We start from the raw sequence: 20,974 nt of genomic DNA, 5'->3' as shown, positions 1-20,974 counted from the left end.
ATATCATCATTTACTCAGGAAAACTGAAATCCCATGAAATGTACTTAGATATCAACCAATAACTAACTTCCAATACGAGAGCTGAATGTTTAATGAAAGAGGAGAGAATGCCAGATTAAGTTATTTTATGGATGTGGCGCATAGCTTAGTCATTTGCTTTTCTGCCTACACATAATATATTCAGTGCATATCCACTCAACTGTGAGGTTTTGTCCACAATGAAAGCTTGGTTTCTGTCTTTCTCTGTCCCTACACACTGAAGCTTGCGTGATCACACACTTGGGGAAAAAAAAGCATAGGTTGTAAAACGCGTGAATTATTGAATGAATTGTGAGTGGTGCGTGTGTCTGTGCGTGTGTCTGTGTGTGTGTCTGTGTACACTTACATGTGTTTCTGTGTAATACTCAAAACTATGTCACACAGTTCATGCACTACTGCACCCATTTTACTGGTGGAGCATCTCTCCAGTGTGCACATCTAGAACACAGCAATTGAGAACGATCAAAACATACTCTCAAGGCCCAACTCCACACAGAAACATGCAGAAAACACACACGCATTCACTGATGCATTGGTATTTGCATGGCTGCACTCATACAGTCGATGAGCATATACTGCAGCTTTTGTTGCAAGCAATCAATGTAAGTGCACTGTTTTGTGTCACATGTACACATATTTTATACACACTCACATAGACCGGCATAGTACAGTGTTGCGTGTTTTGTTTCATTGCTCTCGTCTCCATCCATTGCTGTCGTGGTTCTGCTCTGATTTCTCTGTTATCTTGTGTAAAAGCTCCACTGAAAACTCAGCTTTAGTGCTGCCGGATGATCTCAGCTTTTCAATAGCTGAATTGATGCAGGTCACAGTGCACAGGGCGTGTAATGTTGCTGGCAGTTGCTGATGTATGAGCAGCGCATGAGTAGACTATTTTGTACTGTTTATATTAGTTTATATATGTTTGTTTTCAGTCTGAGCACTTAATTCAGATCCTTTTAAATAACTTCAAAGCAGTATTGGTGCTTTATCTCATTAAAACAGTAATTTTCTTTTCATGTGAAGCTCACAAACAAGAATGTGGCTCAGAAGAAAGAGAAAACTGTGAGATGCTAACAGAGTTTGAAATCTTTGTACATTCACAAATCTCAGTACACATTATAAAATGCCGTATTGTGCATCTTCAGTTTTGAAGTCCTGTTTTAATTTCTATGGAACAGCAGGATTTGTGGAACGAGTTGATGAATAATTCACCTGTCAGCATGACCAGAAGTAGCCACTAGTTAACAATTGATCATTGCCTTTGTGTTTTTGTATAATATATAGAACAAAAAACAGCAGAGCTCACACAGAATCACCATGTAGACTATTTGGTCAGAGAAATGTCAGCAGTAGCTGTTTAAGGAAGCGCTAAGGGTGCTTTTTGTCCTTAACATCACTCGCATTTTTCCAATCATTTTGAGGATTTGAAGTAGCAGCCTGAAGGTCACACGCCTGACTCTTTGCCCTTTAGATCACTGCTAAGGGGAACAGAATCTATGATGCTTCATGTGTGGATAGCCCTGCTGTTTGTTCAGTGTATTGACACATGGCTGTGGCTCAACCTTCAGAGGTCTGTCTTTGCTGTCCTCTACTTCAAAGGCATGTTTGGTAATATGACTGCTGCTATGCATATTTCATGAGCTTCTAAATATTGATGGAATACTAAGGAGTGTAAGTTGCAGCAGAGGAGTTGGTACACATTTGTCCTCCCTCTGCTAACACTCCCTCACTTCTTCTTTGATGGCTATTTCAGGTTAAATATGAGCCTTCTCATATGTGCCACTGATAGCAGTCAACCTTTTCCTGAGGCGGTGTGTGTGTGTGTGTGTGTGTGTGTGTGTGTGTGTGTGTGTGTGTGTGTGTGTGTGTGTCTCCTTTCCACATACATGCCAGATTTAATAACAACCTTGTCCATCTGCTTCTCAGATACTGTGATATAAAACTGGAAAGATAAAACATTTGGATGTTTGACAGTTTTGAGACCTTTGCATGATATGCAAAATTTCCCCAGCCAGTGCTTTTATTTCATGCCATGTAGCTTTGAGGCAAGTTCAGACAGAAATGAAAAACTCTGTCTTTGTATATCTCTCCTCCTCCGTCTCCTCCGCAGCCTTTCCATCCCATGGTGAACCTGGTGTGCAGCGCTGACCTGAGGATGTTCCTGTGCGCCCTGTATGCTCCGGTGTGCACTGTGTACGGCCAGGTGTCCATGCCATGTCGATCCCTGTGCCAGCGAGCCAAGGATGAGTGCCACAAACTCATGGAGATATTTGGAGTAGCTTGGCCAGATGACATGGAGTGTAGCAGGTGTGTATGTCTGAATACAAAGTCCTTGAAAATATGAACAGTGTCATCACAAACAGGGTTTTAAAGCGTCTGAGATACAGCTGCTGATATGATTCTGGTTGTTTTATTTTCAATATATTCTGTATATTTACCCAGGACTCAGCCTGCAATACGTGTCATACATATAGATCAAATCTGCGCTGTTCCTGTGCTTGCTGCTTCTCTTGGAACTCGAGCCAGCCTCAACCTCACACCACAACTTGACTCTAAACTTCAGCTTCTTGTCACTGTTCTCGCTTTCTTCGACTGTCACCTCTAGTTTCCTCATCTCCATAGAGCTCCCTTCCCATCTTTTCTAGCTCATTTCTTTGATCCTTCAGTTCAGCTATCTTCATATTCACATAATGTCCGTGTATAATATGTCTGTTATATATTCAACTACATGATCTGACTCAGTAATTCTTGTCCTAGGTTCCCAGATTGTGACGAGCCCTATCCTCGTCCAGAGGACCTGCTGACGGACTCTGACCCCACTGACCAGTCCTCCATGACTGTCCAGAGAGACTATGGTTTCTGGTGCCCCAGAGAGCTCAAGGTCGACCCAGACCTGGGTTATACATTCATGGGCAGGAAAGACTGTTCTGCTCCGTGCCCCTCCATGTTCTTTAACCAGCGGGAGCTCACCTTCATCCGCTACTTCATAGGAGTCGTTTCCATCGTCTGTCTGTCCGCAACGCTCTTCACCTTCCTGACGTTTCTCATAGATGTTACCAGGTTTGAACAGCTGAGTCGATCAACTTGTTGTCTTTAATCGCTTCCAAAACTCAAGAATAATAATTTGTTCATTGTTACTTTAATTTGCTTTTTTTTTTTTTTTCTTTTTCTCTACCTCATTAGGTTTCGATACCCTGAGCGGCCAATTATCTTCTACGCTGTGTGTTATGTCATGGTGTCGCTTGTTTTCTTTCTGGGGTTCCTGCTGGAAGACAGGGTAGCATGCAACTCAGTCAGCCCTGCCCAGTTCAGAGCTTCAACCATAACACAAGGCTCACATAACAAGGTGGGAGCTTTAGTTCATCTCCATCTAGTATCACCACAGTAACATCTTTCCTCAGTGTTTTATTTTAGATTTGTTGAGCCTGTGAATAAAGCCAGTCAGCCAGTCACTCTCACATGATTGATCACCGTAAATTTGATTTTTAAGTAGCAGTTTGAAACATTCTTAAACATGTGACAGGTCTCATTAACTCCAGTAAAATGAGTTTAATTGATCATAATTTCTCTAAATCTCTAAATCCTAATGTAAACAAAGCTGTTGGTGACGTGCTGACTCTTCTGTCTTGATGGTCTGAACTCGTTGCTCCTTCTCTCAGGTATGCACCCTGTTCTTCATGGTCCTGTATTTCTTCACCATGGCCGGCAGTGTGTGGTGGGTCATACTGACAATCACTTGGTTCCTGGCTGCCGTGCCTAAATGGGGCAGCGAGGCCATTGAGAAGAAAGCCCTCCTCTTCCACGCTGTTGCCTGGGGGCTCCCAGGGGCCCTGACTGTCACCCTGTTGGCCCTGAACAAAATTGAAGGAGATGGGATCAGCGGAGTGTGTTTCATAGGGCTGTATGACATAGACGCCCTGAGGTGGTTTGTTCTGGCACCGCTCTGCGTCAATGTGGCGGTGAGTACAGTCAGAAGATAAATGAGAGGGTGGATGAAAGAGCTGATGAGAAGATGGATGGATGGGTGAACAGATTTATGGGTGGGTGAATGGATTGTTGGCTCGAGTTATGGAGAAATGGATAGAATAGTATATGGATTGGTGAATAGTTGACAGCCTATTGGCCTGTGTGTCAGTCATCAAAAAATAATCGCTCATTTTAATTTTGTGCATCTGTCACCAAGTGTGACTTCTCACTCATCTTCCTCTCTTCAGGTGGGTGTCTCTCTCCTGTTAGTGGGCATTGTGGCTCTGAACCGGGTACGCATGGAGATCCCTCTGGAGAAGGAGAACCAGACCAAACTAGTCAAGTTCATGATCCGAATGGGAGTGTTCTCGGTGCTCTACCTGGTCCCCTTGTTGACTGTGATTGGATGCTACCTGTATGAACACACCTACCGCAGCATTTGGGAGACAACGTGGATGGAGGAGAACTGCAGGCGCTATCACATCCCCTGCCCATACAAGGTAGAAAGAGAGGAGGACGTAGCGTGTTTGTGGCTAGTTGATTCATTTGTGAGGACGTTTTTGTGGAGGAAAGCTTGATGTTGTTAAGTCTAAGGTGAGATTCAAACACCAACAGACTCAGCTAACACAGAGCAAATATAAAAACTTTATATGCCTGTTGAGTAGCTCATCAAAACTGTTCCTCTACCTCCGGTCTAAAAACAGATGGCCGCTCAGGATTTGCCTGTCAGCTCAGCAGGACATTGGAAACAAACACACAGACACACTCTTGACAGGATATCCAGCTGTATTACTGTCAAAACTCCTGATCTCTCCCTGTATCTCACTCACTCACACAGTGTGTGTCGCCACACTGGCAAAGTTAGCTGGGGTGAAGCACTGAGTTCAGTCCACTGGGTTTTTCTCTCTCTGGGATACCATGTATGTTTATAAGAGAGGAGAGGTATGTGTTCATTTGTGCGTGAGAGTAGTAAACATGCAAGGATCAATGATGCTCCTCCAGTGGAAGGACTGCGTAGACATAATTTCCTCTTTCAAATACAATTGACTAACCTGTGGATTTGTGTACAGCCTGTATTATCCTCTGACTGGTTCTTCTTCTGTCAGAGTTTATTATTACCATGTCCCTGTTCTCAGCAATCAAGCTGAATACAGTGCTATTATTACCAATAGAAACAATGGGCAAACTTACAAGAAGAACCAAATAAACTGAAGTAACCCTTTAATGAGCAGAGGCTGTGTGTGTGTGTGTGTGTGTGTGCGCGCGTGTGTGCGCGTGTGTGTGCGTGTGAGTGGGAGCTGGCAGTTAAACATGTGTGCGGCTGAGTGGGTAGGTATTTGTGGAGGGGAGGGAGCTGAGCGCAGTATGCATCATTAGCTCAGCTAATACAGCTCTGGAGACCAACTCCACACAAAGCTACCATCTCTGTGTTTCACTCTGTTTCTCTGTGTCTTTGACTCTCCCTGCTGGTTCCCACACACTTATTTATTCTTTCAGTCAGTTTTCCCCCTCTGCTCTCTCTCTCTGTCTCTCGTAGGGCCTGCTCAGTCATGCTCTGCTGCCTGTAGTCTATAACGTCTTTGTAGCGGTTATGAAGAGTGGTGGGAGTGTGGTGGTTTATACAGCCCGCTGCTAAATTAATAACCAAATGTGCACAATGTAGACACAAAGACACTCCTCTGCTTTCTGTCCCACGCTCACACACAAGGCAACAAAAGCTGTTCATCAGTTTCTCACTTAACATTCACTTTGTTTTCATTTTTCATGGTTATGAAAGCAGAGTGCTGTTACAGCGGTCTTACGAAAGATAAGTGTCCGCTAATTTGTGAGTGACGGACTGTATGAGCGGGGGTGGAGGCAGGTGCAAGTGCTTATGTTCCTTGTTAGTGTATGTGTGCAGGCATGTTTATGCAGTGGTGTGTGTGTGTGAGAGCTCATGAAGAGAGACCCCGTTTATGACCTGTTGTAGCTCTGGAATTTCAATATTGCTACGTGTTATTTGATCTTAACCCTGGGGAGTTTTGTGTGCAAATGTTTGTGTGTGTAAGAGGGTACAATTGCATGTTTTTGGATAATTGAAGATTCTGTGGGCATTGTTCAAGTTCAAGTGACTTTATTTTGTCTGTGTGCATGGGTGGTAATTTACTGAAGGCCTAGGGCTGCTTCTTTTTTCTCAGGACCTAAATCTGAGACATTTAATCTCAACCCAGGCGAGACAAAGCTAATTAATACATGCTTACTCCTCTAGGCTGTGGTTCTTTCAAAAGCAAGAAACACACAGCTTTCTAAAAGTTTCCTTCGACCAGGACTTGTCTCAGGAGATGGTGTGGATGTTAAATTCTTTACCTGGATATAATCTTAATAGTTTGTTATACAGAAAGTTCAGCATCAGGTCTGTAATCACCATGCTTTGTGAGTCCTCAGTCGTAGTTGTAGTACCAGTAATTGTCTGTAAACTTGTCACCACACTGATTCTCTGATTTGGATTGACTTAAACATTGCAGCCACACATTTAAAAACATGTCTTCCCAAAATGGAAATGCATATATAATGTATATATATGCATATAGTGGTATTTAGGGAACAAAATCCTCTCCTTGTGAATTCGCTTTGTCGTGGTTTGTTCACAAAAACGATTTTATGCTTGTGTTGGTGCTGCCTGAAGATCATTCTGTTAACCTCAGCAGTTTGTTGTTGACACAGCAGTTGCTGCGTGATTGATGCTTCCTCAGTTTTATCTTTCAGAATGATAAAATCATGACTTCACATTTAGATGTAATCAAGTCGTTCTCAGCTGTGTTTTAAAACATCAACAGTGAGTTAGGAGAAAATCTGGAATTTGCATTGTGAGATGAGTTTATCTTTAAACCAACTATCCTCTCTGCACAACTGCTGTAAACTCCTGCCCTCTGGTGGGAGATACTGTGCTGCATCAAAGTCCAAGGCCATCTGAGGAGGGGGCAGTTGCTGTACATCCCAGCTGTAGTTCAGCTGTTGAAGCAGCTGTGGGATTAAGATTACATCCCTTCCTTCATAATTTAAACTCACTGACTGGGCTAAAAAACACTTGTCAGTTCAGGATACTCTTGGTCCACTTCATGTGCAAGTAGTTTCACTGAATATTTGATATTCTGTACTGTGTTAATCTTTAAGGAATATTTGTCATACACTCCCATACTTAGATGTTAGTCTGTCAGGCTGTATTTTCTACACTGTGGAGTTAATATTTAATATTTCTGTTCTGTTTAGGTGGAGCAGACCGGCCAGCCGCTCATGGTTTTGTTCCTGATTAAATATCTGATGATGTTGGTGGTGGGGATCCCCTCCGTTTTCTGGGTGGGCAGCAAGAAGACCTGCTTTGAATGGGCCAGCTTCCTGCATGGCCGCAGACGCAAAGAGTAAGAGGAGAGACTGGCTGATTTTTCCCTCTCTTCTAGTATTTTGTCTGAATGCTTATTAGGCCTGATTATGTTATTAGATCATGATTATATATCTTAAATCTTACTGTCATTGTGAATTCATTGCTTCAGACAGAAAAACCAGGAGTACATTTACAATCACTTCTCACAGTGTACTAAGAAACATACATTTACTTGCAGTATTTGTCTCTATGGTAACACAAGGGTATCCTCTGCACCAGTATCCCATCACCCTCAACAACACATTAACCCTTTATCCTCTCCACCTCTGCTTTGCATCTCCCTCACTCCCCCATCTTTACTTTCTCTTTGCACTCCTCCTTGCATCCCTTGCTTGCTCTTCTCCTCCAACCATACACTCTGTGCCTCTCTCCATGCTATCCCCCATGTCCTCTCCTTTTGTCTGTCTCTCTCCTCCTCCTGTCCTCCTCTTCCACTTCTGGGCATGCTACATCCCTCATGTCTTCCTTCTCCCCTCTGCCCTTCCCCCACACCTCTCCTTGCCTCCCATTCTTAAACCTCTCACCCCTACCCTCCCTCACCCTCTTCTCTCTGCAGCAGTGGGGTGAATGAGTCTCGTCAGGTGCTGCAGGAGCAGCCAGACTTTGCCCAGTCTCTGCTGCGTGAACCCAACACCCCCATCATTAGGAAGTCCAGAGGAACATCCACTCAGGTAGGCCTGCAAACACAGCCGTGATGGAGGAGTATCAAAAGTAAGCATTGTGGTATTACTTGTAGAAGCAACAAGACCACAAGCTGTATGGTTGTTATATTTCATCCATTACTGTCCATTAGCTCATTTCCTCTTCAACATTTGGCTTCACATGATGGTTACTGTGTACTACAGTATATTAAGTCTTGTACTGAGGCTACAGTAACAATAGCTGCATTGAAGTGATGAAATAAGCAGATACAGAATATAAAGAGTTTTTGATTTTGTGAATTTTTTTTCTAATTATTTAACAGAAAACTTAAGGGCAAACCTGTGGTCCAGAGTTTAATGGCAGTATTTGTTAAATTTATCTGACTTCTCATCCTCCTGTAGGGCACCTCTACCCATGCGTCCTCCACCCACTTGGCTGTCGTGGACGACCTTGACGAACCAGTCAGAACTCACCACGGCCACCCCGCCTCCACCAGGAGTAAGGCCAGCAGCGTCCACAGCAAGGCCAGTTACCACAGCAGCCTGCGCCGCACTCGTGACGACAGGTAGAGGAGGAAACCCGTGGCTTCTGTTTGTCCGTCAAAAGTTGTGAATTAAACAAACCAAGTCTGCGTCTCCACTCTTTCTGCTGTCTTCTCAGGAGTGATACTATGGTTTACCGAGGAACCGAGGATCGCAGTTTCCATGGCAGCATGCCGCGTCTCAACCACCCGCTCTCCGCTCACAGCAGCCTCCATCAGATAGACAGCCATTCAAGGCACAGCAGCCAGCGAGACGTATCCGAAGCCCCACCTACCCTCATCACCCACGGAACAACAGCAAGTAGCAGCCAAGCTGCTGAGAATGAAGGCACCAGCGCCTGAGAAGGACCGCCAGCTTCACAGGAAAGTATTGTAAAGATGCTGTCGACACCTTTTGAAGGAGGATTTGCCCCCGGCAGACACACACCCGTCTGTTTAGTGTGAACGTGTTTTCCTCTATGAAGATGGAGAATGTACCAGTGAGTGCTGTGGTGGTGATTTTTGCGGTTAGTCTCTTGCTGATCATTTGTTAGCACTGTGGCTAAAGGCTAGCACAGTTCAGGCAGTGAACTTGGCTGATCTATCATGGATTCAGTGAAGTTTCACTGTAAGATGAACAGGTTTGTTTGCTGAATTCTTTGAACTGACACGGCAGATGACTTCTGAAAGCTCGACTCAGACAGGCTGAGCCAATAAGAATGAATCCACCTCCTAGGACGTTTTGGGACGTCAGTGATGCTGACATTATTCAGGGATCATTTTGGTCGTGTCCTGGTGAACCAGAGCTAGCACAGGAAAGGAGAAGTCATCATACTTTATGGACCTTCAGATTGTTTCCTGTCGGTGGATTCTGTATGATTCATTAGATCCTGGGTTTGAAGGTTGGACACCAGTTTGTTCTTGAGAGCAGCATGATCAGTCTTGTGGTGGCATTATTTCCAAATCCTGATCTTTCACCATTTTGCAGGATCTACAGAAATACTAAATGCGTGAAAACTGCTGAGTATTGCTTTTATAACAATCTTAAATGGTTTGCCCACTCTCTTGGTAATGTATCTTAAAATTGGACTTGTTTCAGTCTGTGTGTTGACTGAGACTTGATTATTTCCAGTCTTTGTTTGTTCTGGACTGCAGCTCTTAATGAATGATGTTTATCTTTGCGTGGCCTCAGAGGCCGACAAATATGGGCTTAATGTGAAATCGTGGACCTCTCTGTGTTTTAGTGAAATATTTTTATACTGTGAAAACTGTCTGTCTGCTGCTGAAAGCTTCATGTTATGAGTGTGTGTGTGAGAAAGAGTGAGAAACAGACACAAATGGTCATATATGTTTTAAAGGTCAGTTGTTCCCTCCAGTGGTGAACAGAGAAAGCATGATGGAGGGAGCTGAGAGATGAAAACTCATGTAACCCTGAATGTTAAAGGGTTTTTCCAGAGTCCGCTGAAATACGGACACGGCCAGGTGAAATGAGCTGGAATAATGTGTGTGCACTTAGACACACACTCACATTTATTCCAGCTCAGACTGCTTTTTGGCCTCCCAAAACCATTTTCCTTCGCACTGACTTCTCTGCATGGAGGCATTAGCTTGACAGATTAATATGGCAGCTTTGGAAACAAGGAAGGTGACGGTTTGCTCAGCCAGTTATATATTCGGTCATTTGTCAGCCAACCAATCAATGCCAGAGAATCCCAAAAATAAACAGGAGTACAGATGAAAGTTAGCTGATAACTGAGTATCGTATCCAGATTCAGGTACACGTCCATCACTGCATTCAAGCCTCATGGCCACAGAGGATGGAGTGCAATGTAAAAAAGAAAACCAGTAACAGCGCTTCTGTTCTGAAACAGGCTGAGCAGTTTGCTTGTCTTTTTAAGAGGAACTGCTTTATTTCTAATGTAACTGTCACCACTGTACTTGATATGTACCTAAACTGCCACTGTACATGCTCTTTGCTCATGTGTGTTTGTTGTGTTGTTCATACATAAAACTCAAAGACTTACCCAAAGAGGTGCAGACAACTGGCAGTGAAACTGTAGAACATTTTCTCTGACATTATTTTGCATCTGAGTAAATGTTAAAGGAAGTGTGTGTCTCTATAGTTTTGTTCCCCATGCCTGATGACCCAGTTAACCTACCTCACCTGTACCCTCAGCCTTCTCTGTACCTGCACACGCACACACACATCATTAGGTGCTTTTTGTAAAGTAAATCAACACAAAAAATCAGCTTAATTGACTTTGCTTTCTAACACACACACACATTTATATCACTATCCCCATGTGGACACATCATTGACATAATGTATTCCCTTGTCCCTTTAACCTAACCCTAAAACCAAGTCTTAACCCTCAAAAAGCTGTCTGAACCCGTCCCCACATTGACAGGAGGTCCCCATAGGTTGGTTAGTAGTCAGTTTAAAGCCCCACTGAGATATCAAAAGAAAGACACAGCTAGCTGTCTGTCCTTCCTGCAGATGGCGTCGTGTTTTTCCAGTCTACCTCTTCAGTTCTAATGTACCCGGCTAACTCTCCGGCCTTTTCACTGCTGCCTCTCCTCCTGTCTGTCTACGCCTGTTTTAAACTCACTGTCAGCTCGTCTGCCTGCGTATCTGCTGTACATAGATTTTCTGTCCTATCTGATGACTAATCTGCCTCACTTCTGCCTTCTGCTCTTCCTCCTGTAAATGTGCCCACGCTGATTTTTTTTGGACCTACAGCAACTGTCTGTACTCTGTACACTTCGTGACTGCTTTCACAAACATTAACCGTTGTGCTTTTACCTCCGAATTGAACATCACAAGGAGAGATGCTGTGCTGACACACTGATCACTCATCTCTCCTTTTCAGCTATTCCATATCTCATTCTTGTTAGTTCACCTTAGTCTGTGATCATTAATACTAGTCCCCTACAGTGAGGCGAAGGGTTCTGATGTCTCACTGTGATACAGCTTCAGAGTGGAAATATGGCACATTATCAATGATGGTTCAAAAACAATAATATTGTGAATTCTGAAACTTGAGTTGTATTTGCCTTTTAATTTATTTGCAGTTTGTGACTGTAATGACTTCTTTTACATGCAGACTAATAAACTTTTTATAGACTTCAGTGCGTTTGTTAACACAAGACTGTGAATTTATTCTTGCTGACTAATTTGTTGCCATACGTAGTGATGGTGTGGTAAAGACATTTCAGTACAGTTTTACAGAAAAAAGTAACTGCTGCTCCTTCAGTAAATGTTCTGTTTGTAGCTGTAATCCAGTGTTAGGCTGTTTTCCCTCTAACTGATCTTAATCTTTAAACTAAAACAAGTTTTAAGTTTTAAAGGTTCTGCTTCTGTCTCTAGTCGATCTTGCTAATATCAACAACATGTAAAAGCTCGTTCAGTGACCACAGTTCTTCAGCAGGTTTCACTCATGGCATTAAGTTGTGGTTTTAGAGTCAACACAATGGAGTATCTTCGCCCTGTGCGTTAAAATAAAAAACACGTGGAAACGTTGATCTTCTGAAGACTTTGTGAAAACCGCCGAACAGTCAAGACCAGACTCCCGATCGTTCTCGTTTCCGGCGGACGATGGCGGCCACGTCTTGTTTGAGCGTGGAGACGCTCCTTTCCAGCTGCTCCGAGAAGTCCCTCAGCAGACGACTCTGCTCATCCACAAACAGCCTGAGCCCCAGCAGGTCCGAGTCCTCCTGGAGACAACAGGAACACGTAACCTCAAGGCTAACCTCTGCAGTTACACACACACGTACTGTATACTCTACGGCTTAACACTAGCGACACACTCATAAGTTTACTTGGTGCTTTGCCAGATAGTTTGCTGAAAAAATCATCAGAAAACCTGCAGGTGTCTCAGTGGAGACCGGACTGTAAATTCCATGACCTAACGATGCATTTCCTCTCTGGCTTGCAGATGTTTTAAGCTGGTTTTGCTGTTTTGAAAAACAGCTAAAAATAACAATTATAAACAGTGTAAAGATTAGATCAAACATCAGAAAACTAATTAATTTTGAACATTAGGTTTCTAAATTGGCCCCTGAAATGTCTGGACATGAATGAGATTCCCTCACTGTTTCATCACATTCCAAACATGCCAAGCCCTGATGAAAATCTTCGATTTAAGTAGGTAAATTATTAAAATCCTCTGACTTCACTGTAATCTTACTAAAACTTTCCTTCTGCCAGTTAACTTGTGTGCCTGATTGTGTATTGTTCCATAGATCCACTGCTGATTAAGTACGATCACGAGGCCTCATTATAGTTGTGTTCAGTAATGCTAATGCTGGGGTACGTACGCTGGGCCTGTGTCTGCGCAGGCGCTGCAGCTGACCCCTGACTGAGGTCATGCTGTGGTAGAAAACCTTGAGAGACCGAGCAAACTCTGCATCGCAGCTGGGACGCACCGACCGGCCACGCACACTCTCCCCACCTAAGACACAGAGGGATGAAGTGAGTGTGTGTGAGAAAGAAGACATATATCAGTGAAGTCCTCTAAATCTGTAAATTACACTCTCTCTCTCTCTCTCTCTCTCTCTCTCTCTCTCTGTGTGTGTGTGTGTGTGTGACGTATGATTCAGTTACCGGTCCTGGCTGTGTTGAGTTGTTCTCTTAGACTATGATTTTCTTTTCTCAGTGAAGCGTTGATGTTCCTCAGTTCCTCCAAGTCCTGTTGAAGAGCTCTCACTGAGCAGCTGAGCTCTGCAGAGTCTGCAAGCTGAAACACACGCACACACTTTCTCCGTCTTATTGTTTTTTGGATTCGGAATGACACCATGCCTGTGCACTAAAGCAGCGGTCCCCAACCTTTTTTGCGCCACGGACCGGTTTCACGTAAAGCAATAATTTGCCGGACTGGCATAGAAACGAATAAAAACAAATGATTAAAAATATAACTGACCATTACCCTGAATGTAGTTGTTGTAATTAGTGGGAGCCCTGCGCTTGTTTCTCTTCAACGAGAAGGCTTCATTGCCTCATTTGCGAGCCTGTCGCCACATATTACGCAGAGCGGGCTTGGTGCGTGAGAATCACCTGAAGCGATAAACCCGTATTTTAAGTAGGACTGCTGATATTATCTCTTAAATGCAGCTTTCTTTTTCTTGGAAGTTGTAGGCTCTTCTACTTCTGTCTCATCATTTGGCCTTTCCCCCTTCCGAAGAAGCTCTCCAAAGATGTTTTTACTCATTTTTGCGAGCTTGCGGGATTACTTTTTACTACGGTATCACGTGACCGAGAGCGGTTCGACAGGTGTACAGAGGCACAGGCGGATGCACCTGATTTTCAAAATAAAACTTCTTTCAGACTCTGATGATCAATAAATTATTTTTTGTTCAGTCTCTCTGTGCGGACCGGTACCCGGTAAGGGACTGCTGCACTAAAGTACCTCGGAATTTCTCATTGAGTCCGACGACTTTATTTCATTTGCTAAAGTCTATCCCTGTGATTTAACAGATAAATGCATGATGTATTAAGTTGCACATGTATCTCCTCAATAGTTTAGTGTCTTTGTTAAAGTGTCACATCCAGATGTAGAAACATGTCACAGTGAAAGATCATTCCTGACACAGGAACACAGATTCAACATCACACTCACCGCAGAGTCTTCTGGGCCAGCCTCCTCGATGATGAAGACACCCTCTGTAGTCATCCTCACTCCCTCCAGAGATGATATCAGTTCAGTACATCCCTCTGAAACAGGCCGACACCCATCAACATTATTTAATTTCATCCCTCTCCAAGTCTGAGGGATGCATTAAGGCAAAGTGATGACTTTTATTTTGGGCTGCTGCTGTGAAATAAAGCATTCTCAACTCACCTAAGTATATTTGTTTTGGGTTTTGTTTTTGCTTTGAGATAAATGTACAGTACATTAAAAATAATAAGTTTTCCTCAATCATCTCTTCATCCTCACCTTGAAGACCCCAGAGCTCCAACACTACAGCGCTGCTCTGCAGGTAGTCGAGCAGACGCTGGGAGGTGTGGAGGGAGGCGAAGTGAATTCTGTGATCCAACAGAGGATTGATGTTGTGCCACACGGCCGGTGTGTACAGAGGCTGGCTGCAGTCAAACAGCCTGAAACTGAGAGTCATGAGTCATGAAGTCATGAGTAATACACTTATTGTAGGACCTCTCTGTATCCTCCCTGAACTTCAAACTCTCTTTAGCGCCCCTCAATGCCTCTACATGTAATCCTCATATGCCTCACCCAATTTGGACCCCTCTATTGCGGGCCTCTCGGATCCAGCGGAGGCCACAGCACTGTTCCAGGACCAGCTGGAAGTCCAGTCGTCGACCCAATAATTCAGACGGGTCGATCAGAATCTCATCCTCACCCAGAGGGCTGGAAGGTGAGAGGGATTATTTAATGTTTGTTAGGGTTATTCACAATGTGTGTGTGTGTGTGCGTGTGTGTGTGTGTGTGTGTGTGTGTGTGTGTGTGTGTCATACAGTCCTGTGGAGCTGCAGGGGACCAGCTGTGCTTGTAGAATGGCCTCCTCTGTGCCCTCTGACCCCAGCACCTGCCAACCAAGATTATCAACCAGATCTCACTTACAGTACCATCTGACGGGTGTGTGTGTGTGTGTGTGTGTGTGAGTGTGTGCAGTATATCTGTGTACCTCGAGCTGCTCTTCCAGAGGGATGCGGAAGGCCAAGGATTGAAGCCAGAGGTGAGCAGTTCCCAGGAGCAGAGGCTCCACTGGATCCCAGAACGGGTCTTTGTCCCTGTGTAACGCAGCTATAGACAGGCCCTCCGTTCTCTGACAGCCGGGGAGACAGGAAAAATAAAAAAATATAAAAATTGCAATTTTTACAAAGAAGTTTTGTTTCTAAAAATTTTCTTTGTTTGTTTCCTCCTGTAGTATGTGCTGAAGATGTTTCAAAACAGAACAGACAGTAAAAACAGCTTTGGCTGCATTTTGACAAAGCAGCGTTCTCTCTATTGAATTACATTGTCTCGGCTCTTCTCAGCCTGATGCTGCTGGTAGACTTCTTCCATCAGGAATTTGCGGTTCACAAACTTGGCCTTGGACCACATCCATACCTGGGGAGGGAGTTTAGACAAAGAAATGGAAATTCAAGACCCAAACACAAACCTAAATTCAAATTTGAATCATAAAAAAAGCCGTGAGTGTACATGAGAGCACAGAGATGCAGTCAGGGAAACAGACCTACCTGTTTTCTTCCCATCGCTGTGACTCTGACAACAATCTCCTTCTCCAGATCGTGGCCTTTTGAATCTGACAGCGCCAGATTCTTGATCTCTAATTTAAACTCCACCCCCTACAAACATGGCAGACCATGAAGAGCAGGTGTGTATTAACTGTTACTACATAACCATGACCAAAAATATCTGCCTCCAGTCAGAACACGTTAAGCAGAGTCACCTTGTTGAGTTCCTGGCTCATCTGGTTGGCCTCAGCCATCATGGGCATCAGTTTGATGTAGTCATAGAAGACGGCCAGCAGACTGGGGTCTGTCTGACTGGACCCAGCACTGGACTCGCCTACACACAGACACATACATGGTATCTGACCAGTTTCCTTCCAGAAATGGTCCTCCTCTACCTCCAGCTATCGACCCTCTCCCGCTCACCCAGGTGGATTCCCTCAGCAGCAGCCAGCTCAGACTGGAAATAGTCGTAGTCGTAGCGGCTCCAGTCATCACCGCCCCTCTCAGAGGGATAACCAATGAACAGATAGGTACAGTTGGACCCAAGAACGAGACGGTCCTGGCGGGAGGACAATGGTCAGTGCTGCGTGTTTGTACTGTAACACACATGCCACATCATAAAGTTTGTGTGTGTGTGTTGGGACCCACCAGGTGCTGCAGCTCAGTTGTCTGGAACACAGCGTTGCCGTTGACAATAACCTTTGACCCTGCCAGTGGGGTCAGTGTCACCCGCCGCTGTTCGTTCCTGAACACAGCATGACGCTCCTGGATGCTGACGCACAAAAACACAGGTGGGCAAACGAAAATGTGTGTTTTGAACTAAACGATGCAGAAAAGGTCCAAACGTTTGAATAGGAAATATGCTGCGTTACTGAGCTTCCCGGCACTGATGTACAGGCCACAGGGCGTGCAGCCTATCCCAGCATGCACTAGGACGCAGACATCATGTATAGACTGTCTGGTGTCTCTGGTCTCTGTTTACTTGCACTGGGTTTGGGATGTTCTGTTGTTCCCTGGTGTGGCCTTGATGTGGTGAAAACTCACCCTAAGCCTTTGATAGAGATGGATCTTGGCGAAGAGTCACACAGACCAATGTCCCATTCACCTGGAACACACAACAGTTGGAGAGTGGTGAAGAACGCACTGAAAACTGTCAGAGTATGATAAGACTGTGATAAGCCAATGTAGCTCCCTCTCGAAGGTGAACTGAACTGGAGAGTGAGATACGAGCTGCAGACACACATACCCTCCTGAATGAAAAGCTTGACCACCCCAGACAGCTGCGCGTCCTCGTTGATGTTCAGGATGTAGGGATGCATCTGCATCATCCTCCTCTCCTGACAGTGAGAGAGTGGGACAGAGGGGCGTTACAAAGATACATTTACACACGTAACCGCCATTAAATGCATTTATGTTCTGTGTCTATCTGTGTGTGTGTGTGTGTGTGTGTGTACCTGGGTGATGTTAGCATACTGTTGCTCCCAGTCCTTCAGCGCCTCCTGCAGGTGTTGTTCCCACAGAGTCTGAATGGCTCTGATCTGGAGCTCATTGTGGGTCAGCAGCTGACGAAGCTCCTCTATACACACACACGCATGCGCGCACGCACACACCGTTTTCATCACTTTATGGGACATAACCCTACTTACATTAATTTCCTGCAGACCTACCCTAACCCAAGTCTTCACCCTAAAATTGAATGATTTACACGATGGGACACGTCGGCCACTCTCACCCTCGCCTGCTGATTTCCTCTCCTCACTAAAAGCTAGTCTTACTGGTCTCGTCGTTGGCTCTGCGTCCCTCCTGGCCCAGCCGGCTCAGTCGTTGCAGCAGTCTGGCGTTCTCTGCCTTTAGCTCCTTGACCAGACGCTCAGTGGGGCTCTCGTTCACCACTGCTCGGTTCTGGATGCGCTTTGCCCTGAAGAGGTGAGGAAGGCAGGGACACAGTGAGTGACAGCTGTGGGTGGGGTGCAGGAGGAAGAGAGGAAATGAATTGAATGATTGTACCTCTCAGCATAGCGCAGGGTTGACAGAGACTCCTCATAGCAGATATCAGCGGGGCTCAGCGTGGCAATCTTGAAAATCATGTAAAATTAGAGAGAGCTTCTGTGTATTGACAGTGTATGAAGATGATGATGATCATTTTCTGTTAGCACCATTCTCTGTTACCATTACAGTGCGACTGTTGCCTCCCAGTGCTGACTGCAGCAGCTTGGTGAGAACTGAGTCTCTGTAGGGTATGTGGACAACCTTCCTCCCCACCGCCACATCAGCGAGGGCGCTGGAGGAGAGGAGAGTGACGTGACAAATACCGATGCACTAAACTGCAAGAAGATGAAACCAAACACCAGACCGACCTGATAACGTTGCCCAGAGTGGTGAGGCTCAGGTTGATGGCTGTGCCCTCTTTGAGTCTGTCGGCCTCCAGCCCAGACGAACGCTGACGCTCACTGCCAGCCAAGTCCACCAGGTTAATGTTGGACTGCTTTGTGATGCTCTCTTTGGAAAAGATCTGACAGGAAGGTCACAGAAACACCAATAACAAACGCTTGAAGAGACGTGATGGATGTATTCTGACGCACACAGCTAGAGAACACTGTGTGGATTTTACCTGCAGTGATTTTACCTGTTTGAGTTGGAGGATGATGAGCATGTGCGAGCGACTGCTGTTGGCGTTCATGTGAGTGGCGGCAGTGGTTCGGGTCCTGGTCCCCTGCTCCATCAGCTGCTCCACCTACAAAATCCACACATTGACATGATTCCAAACACAAACCTACCGAACACTAACACAGCACACAGGAGCATATCTGGAATATGACCAATGAGCTGATATTCAGGCCTTCACTGGAACATTTTTTTTTTTTTTTTTACAATTAACAGTTTCACTGTTGTTTGGTAACTTTAAGTAAAGCAAATGAAGTTTATTTCAGTGGACAATCAGCTTGTTTGCCTGGTTCTCTCCATAAATACTTTTCATCATCTCTATACCTGTGGAGCACTTTCACACGGGATTGTTCGGAGACCCTCCACATAGAAGCCTCTTTGCTGCTCCTCTCTGACTCTGAGCCCCCCCGGAGTACGAGACCCCCGAGACAGCAGGTCGACCACCTGGACGGAGAGGAGCCAGACAAAAAAGATGAAGACGACAGAAGAGTACACAGAAACAGACAACAGAAAAGAGCTGATTTTCCCCTGTGTTACCTGCTCATTATAGATTTCCAACATGCTGAAAAACACCTGTGTAGACATCAAGAACAAAGATGTTTAGAGGTTCACACCCACACATGACACTGGTCAATGGTGACACACAGACACACAGACACACAGACACAGACACACACAGACACACACACACTTCACCTGACACTGTCTGGTGTCCTGGTTTTCTCTAATGGCCTGAAACAGTCGCTCACAGAGTTTAGGAACCAGGCCTTTGTTAGGCCCGTAGCCCACCATCGAGTAACTCTTCCCTGAGCCGGTCTGCCCGTAGGCCAACAGTGTGGCATTGTAACCCTGCACACATCATTTCAGGACATTCTCCATTAGAGGAGACCTCAAAATAGTCATAACCACCAGAACAAACTCTGCTTGGCAGCAGAAACACTTTGCAGAGCTTTGTGATGTGATGATTGCTACCTGCAGTGCATTCTCCAGTATTCCCTCTCCCAGGTCCTGGAACACACTGTCCTGGAGACAGATGATATGTTGTAAGCTTTCTAACACAATGTTATCTTGATCAAAATCTGCTCACATCTCATCTGTTCTGCCCGGACAGTCCACACCTACAGTGTCTAGATTGAACTGCTGAATTTCTCCTCAATCCTCAGTGCCTTGCATGTCTCATTACTCCTGCTACTGTCTATGGTGAGAATGTGTGTGTGTGTGTGTGTATGCATGTGGTTGAGGGTGTATGTTAGTACATATGGGGGGTGGGAGGGTTGGGTTTTTCATGTTGTTCTGTTTTTATTTATATTGTTTTTAACTCTTGTAAAGCACTTTGTGTCGCACTATGTATGAAAAGTGCTATATAAATAAAGTTTGATTTGATTTGATTTGATTTGTGTCGTATAGGGTTCACTCTGTTCTCTTGGTTGTAACGAATGCTTTGCCTGTTCTACCGGGAGGCCTTGGAGCTGACCTGGTCAGAGTATCGTCCTCCGGGCTCTTCAGGCACGTACAGGCCGCTGCGGTCTCGTGCGAAGCCGCTGTGGGACCAGTAGGCGTAGTCAAAACAAAACAAACGGCGGTTGTGGGAGTCGCGGGGGTCCTGGATGGTGATGGAGCTCGACACCATAGAGACGATACAGCGGCTGCCTGCATCCCTCTCTCTCTGGATGGAGGATGATGAATGAGGAAGAGAAGAGGGAAAAAGAGAGAAGAGGCTGTGAGAAGACTACATTTTAATAATTACATTCCACTGAAGGAAATTTTGTTTTTTCTGGGTGTTTCATTCCTCTTTAGTAGACAACTATGTGAGAGTCTATTTTGGTGTTTGTGGTCTTCTACCTTTATGCAATCATTTCATTTTCTGCTGTGTTATCAGTTTTACTCAGGGATTTGCACTCTGATAGGCCCCTAAGCTAAACCCTGTATTAGTCTACTGCCATCTTATTTGTAGAAAAAGCAGTGATGGAACAAGTACTCAGAGCTCTTAGTGAAGTAAAGGCAGCACTAACAGTGTAGAAATACTCCATTAAAAGTCCTGCATTCAACATGTAGAAGTACTTAAGTAAGAGTGCCACAAGTGAGAGTGTCATTATGCAGAATGGCCCATTAAGTAGTATATAGCAGTATACAGGATGCAGTACATTGTAATACATATACATGAGGGAAACATCAGGCAAATAAATATCAGACAGCATGTGGAAAAGAAGAAATGGATGACCTCACATTCACTGACCTTGTTGAAGGGTCGGACTCTGACGGCCACTTTGACGCAGTCCTTGCTGTGCATGTCTGAGGCTTTAGCCCTCATGGTGCTGCAGGCAGGGACCAGCAGGCAGACTGAGTGACGGCTTCCCTCACAGAGAACAACGCAGGGCGGTGTCGAGTTCCACGAAGACATGGACACTCTGAGGACGGTATGACGGGGTGTGCAGAAGAGACTGCTAGTCTCATAGTTTAAAAACAACACAGACGGAAAGAAAAAAAACAAACATTTAGTTTAGTTGCTGAAAGGTGGATGAACCCTGAA

General features: G+C 44.9%; 2 protein-coding genes across 3 annotated transcripts in view; one reads left to right on the top strand and one right to left on the bottom strand.

Moving 5' to 3' along the window:
- LOC143316085 (frizzled-3-like) overlaps window positions 1-11,717 on the top strand; it is a 33,233-nt gene extending 21,516 nt beyond the window's left edge. For both annotated transcript variants that reach the window (XM_076723834.1, XM_076723920.1), the window contains exons 3-11: window positions 2,150-2,346; window positions 2,797-3,099; window positions 3,223-3,385; window positions 3,699-3,998; window positions 4,254-4,505; window positions 7,255-7,403; window positions 7,983-8,097; window positions 8,470-8,633; window positions 8,729-11,717. In XM_076723834.1, coding sequence (XP_076579949.1) covers window positions 2,150-2,346; window positions 2,797-3,099; window positions 3,223-3,385; window positions 3,699-3,998; window positions 4,254-4,505; window positions 7,255-7,403; window positions 7,983-8,097; window positions 8,470-8,633; window positions 8,729-8,951 — 1,866 coding nt within the window. In that variant the 3' untranslated portion in view covers window positions 8,952-11,717. The remainder of the gene's footprint in view (window positions 1-2,149; window positions 2,347-2,796; window positions 3,100-3,222; window positions 3,386-3,698; window positions 3,999-4,253; window positions 4,506-7,254; window positions 7,404-7,982; window positions 8,098-8,469; window positions 8,634-8,728) is intronic.
- Window positions 11,718-11,757: 40 nt separating this feature from the next.
- Window positions 11,758-20,767, bottom strand: kif28 (kinesin family member 28). The gene is made up of 27 exons (XM_076724767.1): window positions 20,681-20,767; window positions 19,919-20,110; window positions 19,417-19,467; window positions 19,141-19,293; window positions 18,982-19,017; window positions 18,769-18,888; window positions 18,407-18,514; window positions 18,138-18,292; window positions 17,950-18,061; window positions 17,788-17,855; window positions 17,556-17,698; window positions 17,235-17,356; window positions 17,027-17,117; window positions 16,825-16,885; window positions 16,429-16,552; window positions 16,204-16,339; window positions 15,996-16,114; window positions 15,784-15,891; window positions 15,560-15,652; window positions 15,228-15,368; window positions 15,058-15,128; window positions 14,816-14,950; window positions 14,522-14,688; window positions 14,204-14,298; window positions 13,192-13,324; window positions 12,906-13,039; window positions 11,758-12,302 (listed from the first exon to the last, which is right to left on the bottom strand). The coding sequence occupies exons 1-27, from the start codon at window positions 20,753-20,755 to the stop codon at window positions 12,144-12,146; spliced, it is 3,102 nt and encodes a 1,033-aa protein (XP_076580882.1). The 5' UTR covers window positions 20,756-20,767; the 3' UTR covers window positions 11,758-12,143.
- Window positions 20,768-20,974: the final 207 nt, after the last annotated feature.

The sequence above is a fragment of the Chaetodon auriga genome, chromosome 1, assembly GCF_051107435.1.
Source record: "Chaetodon auriga isolate fChaAug3 chromosome 1, fChaAug3.hap1, whole genome shotgun sequence".
NCBI classification, from domain to species: domain Eukaryota; kingdom Metazoa; phylum Chordata; class Actinopteri; order Chaetodontiformes; family Chaetodontidae; genus Chaetodon; species Chaetodon auriga.
Note: the sequence above shows the minus strand (reverse complement) of the source record. Positions and strands in the feature narration are given on the sequence as shown.

Excerpts from the sequence above, each read along its gene's own strand:
- kif28 (XM_076724767.1), bottom strand. The coding sequence starts at position 20,755 with ATGAGGGCTAAAGCCTCAGACATGCACAGCAAGGACTGCGTCAAAGTG. Across the intron at positions 17,699-17,787 it reads ACCCTGCGCTATGCTGAGAG|GGCAAAGCGCATCCAGAACC; the intron begins GTACAATCATTC and ends TCACCTCTTCAG. Across the intron at positions 17,357-17,555 it reads CAGAGCCAACGACGAGACCA|AGGAGCTTCGTCAGCTGCTG; the intron begins GTAAGACTAGCT and ends GTGTGTGTATAG.